The sequence below is a fragment of the Eschscholzia californica genome, unplaced genomic scaffold (assembly GCF_041429995.1).
Source record: "Eschscholzia californica isolate CP2 unplaced genomic scaffold, dmEscCali1.0.p SCAF_1, whole genome shotgun sequence".
Taxonomy (NCBI): domain Eukaryota; kingdom Viridiplantae; phylum Streptophyta; class Magnoliopsida; order Ranunculales; family Papaveraceae; genus Eschscholzia; species Eschscholzia californica.
The window spans coordinates 55,051,188-55,059,779 of record NW_028238198.1 but is presented as its reverse complement, the minus strand read 5'-3'; the positions used below and the strand labels follow the sequence as shown (position 1 = coordinate 55,059,779).

General features: G+C 36.4%; 1 protein-coding gene, 1 non-coding gene and 1 pseudogene across 2 annotated transcripts; all 3 read left to right on the top strand.

Annotated features, from left to right (window-relative positions):
- Positions 1 to 1,253: 1,253 nt before the first annotated feature.
- On the top strand, positions 1,254 to 1,986 carry LOC147567684 (myosin-binding protein 1-like; annotated as a pseudogene).
- A 2,762-nt stretch (positions 1,987 to 4,748) lies between these two features.
- LOC147567683 (uncharacterized) lies at positions 4,749 to 7,438 on the top strand. Its single transcript, XM_086654305.1, has one exon. The coding sequence runs from the start codon at positions 5,004 to 5,006 to the stop codon at positions 7,008 to 7,010; it is 2,007 nt and encodes a 668-aa protein (XP_086510431.1). The 5' UTR covers positions 4,749 to 5,003; the 3' UTR covers positions 7,011 to 7,438.
- A 593-nt stretch (positions 7,439 to 8,031) lies between these two features.
- Positions 8,032 to 8,114, top strand: TRNAL-UAA (transfer RNA leucine (anticodon UAA)). The gene has a single exon. It is a non-coding gene; the product is annotated as a tRNA-Leu (tRNA).
- The last annotated feature ends 478 nt before the right edge of the window (positions 8,115 to 8,592 follow it).

The following is an 8,592-nucleotide window of genomic DNA, read 5'->3' as shown; positions in this document are numbered from 1 at the left end:
ACGAGGAAATCTATCTCTAAACATTACCATCAGATTGAGACTCTTATCTTCTGGAATATAAACAAAGGCGAGCATATCAATATATGGACTGATTATTGGATACCGAATCATCCACCCTTCATTACGAACTATAATGGTTGTACTTTGGAAAAGGTATCTCAACTTATTACGGATGGAATGTGGAATTTAAATGTCATTAATACTTGTTTTAATAATGATATATGCAGTGCCATTCTCAGCATCAACATTAATCCTGACCAAGAGGATAAAGCCATCTGGACGCTGACTAAATCTGGTAATTTCTCACTCAAATCTATGTATAATTATTTAAGAACTAACATAGAGTACACGATGCAAGATCAGATGGACTGGTTCTTTATATGGAATATGAATACACTTCCTCGCATAAAAATATTTCTATGGAAATGTTGCACTAATAGCTTACCGGTGAAAGCAAAAATTGGCAGATTTATTGATAATAATTACTCATGTGTTAATTGTAATGAGGATGGGACTCTTGACCATGTGATGCTACATTGCACTTTCGCAAAAGCAATTTGGTTTCACTATCAAGTTAGAACCGATCATATCACTACTACTATACAGTGGATTCAACAATGAAAACCTCTAGAGGAAGAAACAATAAACCTATATGCTAAAATTTTATGGTTTATTTGCAAAAGCACGATGTGAGAATTGCTTTACGACGAATAAGCAAAATCCCTTACAAATGATCGAGAGAATTAACAATACTACGACCACACCACTCAAGAATGAGTCCAGTATTACAACTAAATGCAGAGAAAAAACGAAGATTCAAACATGGAGTCCTCCATCGACACCATTCTTAAAGATCAACGTCGCCGCCTCCTTTGTTAGTCTCAATGAACCGGCTGGGATTGGATGCATTATCCGAGATGCAAAGGCAAACTTTATAATAGCGGCAGCGGATGCCGTACGCGGACAACACGCAGAAGAATGTGAAAGCTTGGCTATATTATCTGGTCTTTTATGGGCGATTCAACTACAAATCTCTCATGTGCGATTAGAAAGCAATAATCAAGCATTAATTCTATCTCTCAATGGCAACGGAGGAGGGATTCACTAGCAGTCACAAAGAATCATCCACCAGATTAAAGACATCAAGGACAAATTCACAGGAATAATCTTTTCTCATGAGTCTAGAATTTGCAATACTCATGCAGATGCTTTAGCTGAATGGGGTCGTACACATTGTCAAAAGAAAATTTGGAATGATGTTCCCTCTTTTACTTCTGATGTTTAGTTGGTCTGTAATTGACGTTTTTTTTAATGGAATTTCTCTTCATCAAAAAAAAAAAGCTACGGCCATGATCACAAGGTTGCAAGAGGAGACAACATCATTGCATATAGAGGCTTTGCAGTACTTAAGAATGATGGAAGAACAATCAGAATATGATGTTGAAGCACTTCAAAAAGCGAACAATCTTCTTGCTCAAAGGGAGAAAGAGGTACAAGATTTGGAAGCAGAGCTCCGAATTTAAAAGAAAAATTGGAACCTATGGAAGAAATACAGAAGGCTTCGTGCCGTAAAAATTCAGAAGGCAGCGATACAATTGAGGAAAAAGGTACAAATATTCCCAAGGATTCTTTGGTAGATTTTGAAAAGGAACGTTATATATTTTAGAATGTTTGAAGAAATTAGAGTGGAAGCTTCAATTGTTCTCTAACTATGGGGTTCAAGAGAACACGAAAGGAGACTCATGAAGTAAATGATTTAGAACATATCGATAGCGAGAAAAACCATCAATTTATGCAATCTCCCGAGAGTAAAGACATCGATTTAGTTTCTCTTCTAAATGAAGTGGTAGTGAGAGATTAAAGGCTCTGGAGGCGGACCAAAACTTTTTTGAGCACACTATAAATTCACTGCGAAATGGTGATGAAGGAGTACAATTCATTAAGGAGATATCACACCACCTCGAACAACTACGTGAGATGGTATAAGAAGAGAGGAAAAATCTTCTTTGAGCAACCTCCATGTTGTGTCATCCTACTAGGTAAAATGTTTATCTTATGTTCGTTTATTCTCGTTAATGTAATGGATTCTTGAGTTCTTTGCTCTATTAGGTTATATGTTTTACTCTTTGGTGAACGAGTAATAGTTTATATCAAGTAACATGGACACTGATACAGGGATCAGTATCCAACACAATACAAGGGCTCGGATACAACATCCTGTAATTCCCGATACATGTAGGCAGCTACACATTATTTTTTCTTGTCTAGATTATCCTGCCGTGTATCTTAACTGTCTTATTGTTTTAGTATATGGAATAGCAGAAAATATATAAACCTCAAGTCTGATTTATTGATGCCTATTATGCTCAGGTATGGACTAGTATGCAACAAGGCTATCGCTAACGAATTGGTTACTACGGCGATAAGTTCAGTTTGACTGTCGACACAAGACTTCTGTATAGTATAACCATCTTTTTTTTTTTAAAATTGTTCAGCGTGTCTCGAACTCTTGACCTCTAGGATGGAAGAGTATGCCTCTTACCACTCCAACCAAGGCTTGTTGACATAGTATAACCATCTTTGTATCCACAAAAATAAAATAAATGTTTGTGATCGTATTGGTATTGTAGAGTTGATGAGGCTTGTTTTTGTGTTGTTTAAATTGAGAAGTTAATGAGTTGTTATCGAAGATATGTTATTATGGTTAACTCAATTATTTCCTTTCAATTCAGACATAAATCTGTAAACTTGAAATTTCAGATTAACAAACTTTATTCATGATCAGTATATGAGACATACAATTCGATCATTTTCCATTCATGATATACTCATATTTTGTAGGGGTAAGACCAAAAATTTAGTTGGGAGTGAACACTAGTATTTAACATAGTTCTCTTGATCGTTCAGGCTGAATATTTGGCTTGGCGAACTTGAACTGCAGCTTAGGCAGATGTCACAGCTTGAATGACATGTTGACTCGAATGGATGTTGGCTATGATGAGTCTGGAATGGATGTTGGCTATGATGAAGGGCCTTCAGGTAATCTAAATGGGCCTTAAAAAACTTACCTACTCTACCTTTACTTTATTTATTGTCATATAATAACATGAGATATACCTCTGGATACATACAACCGGACCAAAGGCCTACTTTTTTTTTTTTTTTTTGTTGAACGACCAAAGGCCTACTTGCCATATAGATTTCCCTCGTCAAAATACATCTTGGAAATTTGTATGTGAGGTAAAAGCATAAAGGAAAGAAATCACAAAATAGAATTTCCTGTTCTTTTTTTTCTTTTCCAATTAAAGGAGAACTAAATTAATTAAAAGCAGGATTTAGATACAAGATCAACTTCTTGTAGAAATTAGAGAGCATGTGAAACATCATTCTAAATGATTTCTCATTTTTCTTTTCTAGCCACATGTTGAAATCTGACCCAAAAACACTGAGTACGTTTTTTGCATATTTGAGTGGGGGTCTACTCGTCGAAACATCTCGAAACAGCGTTGCATTCGTGTTGTCGAGGGCTTGAATTTCGACTAAAGATTTGAATAAAACAGATTCCATATGAATGAGATATTTTTTTTTTTGGAAGTCGACTACGATCTACGTATGTCATTACATTTGGCATTGATACATCGAAGATGTGATACGCTCAATAACTGCCCACTCAAACTGAAACAAGAACCGGGCCTATAGCCCAACATGACAATGGCCTAAAGCCCAACATGACAATGGCCTAAAGCCCAACTACATTATTTACACTCTAATAATCCCAAATCAAATAACCAAAGATTCCACCTTCTCTGGGATTCGAACCTGAGACCTCCAGGGATTTCTGGAGTTTATGTCAACACCTTGGAACCACTTAGGCTACCAACTGTTGACATATGAATGAGATATTAATATTTGTAGTTGGAGTTAAAAAAGGGAAGTTGGGAGCTAATTACAATTAGTCCCACATCTAGTACTAAAAAAAATACGTTAAGGCTTATAAGCAATTACTCACTTATACCTGGGTATAAGTGAGACTCGCTATAGTGCGTACGCGCGTGGGAGAATGGACGTTTAGGGCGCATTGGGCACTTTAGAGGCGCCCGCCCGCACTTTGCACCTTAGATACAATCCGACGGACCAGATCTTGTCTGGTAGTGATCACCATCTAACGGACTAGAACAATCCCATTAATCGTCAAAGTCGGTTAGACTCACCAGTCATTATGACTTGTTGACCCAACAACTATGGTGTTGTTGACCCAACAACCATGGTGACTGTTATTGTCTTAAGGAAAGAGCGGCAAACTCGCCTCTCTCCTTCACTAATTTCTATCTTCTGTTAATTTAAGTTGTTAGATTATAAGTTATTATTGTTTATCATTGTTCTGAAACTCAGAACAGTACGAGTAATAGTCAAAACTCTGACTTCTTACGATCAATATACCGAGACTAACAAAACATGAGCTATTCTCTTTTCATAATCCAAAGCAATTGAACTAACAATGCTATATAAACACATGAATTTCTTGAATCATAACTAAGGTGTATCCTTTCAACAAAAAAAAAAAAACTAAGGTGTGTGAGTGGCATATGGGGGAAAGGCCCCCTTAAAGGAGTGAAGCTGAAATTTTGGTAGAAAGAGGACAAAATTGGTGAACAAATAAGGGGAGTAGACTACAATATACTTGTGATGTGTGAACAACGTAAAAAGAGAAAATGAAAGTGCTCCTTAAAAGACTAGTTGTACTTTCTTCCTTCAATCATTCCCTCACTTCCATTCTCACAAGTTATTATTCTTCAGCCAGAACTACTTCTCCTACCCAATTCCAAAGTTATGTAATAGATCAATGTAAGTCTGGCAATATTAAGAATCTTAATGATGCCCTGGTTTACTTTGATAAATTGGTTTCCATCAAACCAATTCCTCCTACCTCTACCTTTAATCAACTACTGAGTTCAGTTGCCAAAACAAGATCCTACTCAGATGTGTTTAATTTGTACCAAAAGATGATTTTAGTAGGAATTCAACTTGAAATGTCCACATTCAATATTTTGATTAACTGTTGCTGTCAATTAGGCCAAGTAAACTATGCATTTTGTGTTATGGGAAAATGTCTAAAGAGTGGTTATGAGCCTAATTTGATCACTTACAATACACTTATTAAAGGATTGTGTCTCAAGAAAGAGATTGGTGCTGCCATTGAAGTGTTTGATAAAATGACTGACTCTGGGATTCATCCTGATATTGTTACATGTGGAACTCTTATACCTGGCCTATGTAGAGTTGGTGAAGTGGATCTGGCTATTGAGTTCCAAACCAAGATGGTAAAGGTATGGAATTTGTCTCCTGATGTTGTTACATATAGTGTGATAATAGATGCTCTTTGCAAATCAAGCCAACTCAGCGAGGCAGTTAAACTTTTTGACGAGATGTCTAGTCGAGGAATTAAAGCGGATGTGGTGACTTATAGTTCACTAATCCATGGTCTTTGCCAATGTGGGCAGATAGCCAAAGCACTTAGTCGCTTTGAAGAAATGTCTGCTCGCGGAATTATGGCGAATGTGGTAACTTATAATTCACTAATCCATGGTCTTTGTCAATGCAGACAGTTAAGTGAAGCAGTTATTCTCTTTGAAAATATGGCTGGTCGAGGGATTAAAGCGAATGTGGTGACTTATAGTCTACTAATCCATGGTCTTTGTCAATGTGGAAAGTTCAGTGAAGCAGTTACTCTTTTCGACCAGATGCATAGTCGAGGAATTACAGCGGATGTGGTGACGTATAGTTCACTAATCCATGGTCTTTGCAGATGTGGTAAGTTAAGAGAAGCAACTAGTCTCTTTGAAGAAATGTCTAATCAAGGAATTATAGCGGATGCGGTGACTTATAGTTCTCTGATCCATGGTCTTTGCCAACATGGACAATTAAGTGAAGCAGTTAGTCTCTTTGACCAGATCTATAGTCGAGGAATTACAGCGGATGTAGTGACTTATAATTCACTAATCCATGGTCTTTGCCAATGTGGACAATGGAAGAAAACAAGAAAATATTTTGATCACATGGTGGAACATGGGATTTCACCTGATGTAGTGACGTTCAATATCTTAGTAGATTGCATCTGCAAAGAAGGGATGATGAAATATGCTTGGGAGTTATTTCAATTAATGGCTGAATTAGGAGTAGAACCTGATTTAGTTACATACAACGGGATGATTAATGGGTTGTGTTTGACAGGTCAACTCGAGGAGGCAGTGAAATTGTTTGACTCAATGGTAGACAAAGGATTGAAACCCGATGAGGTTAGCTACAGTACTTTGATAGATGGTTACTGTAAAAGTTGCAGGTTGGACGAAGCTATGCAACTTTTTGAAAAAATGAAACAGAAGGGATGTAAACCAACTGAATGCACATACACTATACTAATAGCTGGACACGGCAAGGGTGGAAGATTTGGAATTGCAAAAACGTTGTTTGTTGAGATGCAAACGTGCGGGTTAACTCCAGATTTAGTTACAATTGGCTCATTGCTTAATGGCCTATGTAAGAACCGAGATATTGATACAGCAATAGAGATATTTCAGTTCATGGAGGGTAGGGGCTTTAAAGTTAGTATTGAAATTTATAATACGCTAATTGATGGGTTGGTCAAGGCGGAAAAATATGAAAATGCAGAAAAATTATTTGGTAAAATCTCAAACAAAGAATTAGTGCCTAACATTGTAACATATAATACAATGGTTAATTGCCATTGCAAAAACGGGATGTTGTCCGAGGCTTACAAATTGATTAGTGAAATGGAAGGGAAGGGTTGCTTACCCGATTGCATCACATATAATACCATCATTCTGTGTTTGCTTAAGAAATATAAGGTTGATGAGGCAATGCAATTGCTTCAGAAGATGCGCGAAAGAGAATTTTCCCCTAGCAATGCCGTTATTTTCTCATTAGTAAACTTGCTAACAAAGGAGCAACTTAAAAACCTAAAACTGTCAACCAACAGGAGAAGCGATTGAGTCAATGAGCGATTGTAAGTTGAGGTCCTCGTTCTTATATAAGTCTTTGGTTTTGTTGTTCTTATATTATGGAAGTTGAAGTGTTACTCGTTTACTCTGTTTAGCATCTAGAGGTAAATTCCTAGTAATATTGTACAACTCGTGCACTCGTTTTAACAATATGGCATCTCAATAAACATCGTTGATGGATTGGAGGCGGACCGAAATTTCCTTGAACACACTATAAATTCACTTCAAGGCGGTGACGAAGGAGTACAAATTGGTTCAGAAGATAGCATACCAACTTCAAGAACTATGTGAGATAGGTATAGAAAGGGAGATATCTTTTTCAGCTTTCATGTTATGTCAATAGGTAAAACGCTTATTTTTTTGTTTAATCAAGAATCCAAAATGTGCTGCAAATTTATTATAGTTAATATCCTTGTATATGACTGCAGAGTTACATAGTTTTCGTAGATTTGATTAAAATCATAAAAGTCTTCGAAATGCTTTCTTTATGTACAGATTTCTTTTCTATTATCAAGGTACTTCTTATGTAAGTTGCTGATTATTTGTATTGAACCTCCTTCCATCTTTTCATCAAATTGTTTTCAGTTTCGTGCTTATCTTCATAAACTTAATGGATTCAAGGCCCTTGCTCTTATGTCGAGTTACATGGACATTGATACGAGTATTAGTATGCAACACAATACAAGGGGTAGGATGCAACATCCTATCAAATTCCCAATACTGAATATTCTACTACATACATTATATTTCAGAAAAAAAAAAAATATACTACTGCATACATTATATTTCCTTGTCTTGGTTGTCTGGTCTTGCATCTTTACTTACAGTTGTCTTCTTTACGTATTGTTTCCTGTCCAGAAATACATAATCTATTTAGTGTTGGAAGTTATTACAACTTAGTTTATATCATAGCATAGCAAGAAATATTTAGATCTCAACTCTGATTGGTTGATGTTTGTTTTCTCATGTACCAAGCTAACTAGTATTGCTATAGATAACCACAATTAGTTCAGCTGGTTTGCCCGAGAGGTTAAGGGGGAAGACTTAAGATCTTCTGCACATAAGTGCGCATGGGTTCGAACCCCATAGCCAGCAATTTTATTATACTCCGTAACAATTATAGGTTTTTATATCCAACAAATGGAATAAATGTTTGTGACCATATTAGTATTGTAGACTTAGTGAGGCTTGGTTTGTGTTGTTTAGATTGAGAAGATAATGGATTTCTATTGAAGACCTCTTAAGATGGTTAACTAATTGATCCAGTGGAAGGTTGGTGATCATTTTACCTCTTGATGATTTGTTCATATTTCGCCATTTTTGTTTATCTAAAACCTTCAAGCAAAATCGTTTACCCGGAGATTAAAGGGAATAGCTAGAATAGAATTTTGTTGTCAATGGCCATCACCAATAGTATGAATAGCGCAATGTTCAACCCAAGGCTTTTACTTAGCTATGAGCACCACATTCTAGACCAAGGTTTCTGATTGAAATTCCACACGATGTTCAGAGATCATACTAAAAGTAAAGATAGATGAAGAGAAAATGTATAGGTAGTTCATTGATGTATGGA

Bases quoted from the DNA above. Each gene is read 5' to 3' on its own strand.
- LOC147567683 (XM_086654305.1), top strand. From the start codon at position 5,004: ATGATTTTAGTAGGAATTCAACTTGAAATGTCCACATTCAATATTTTG.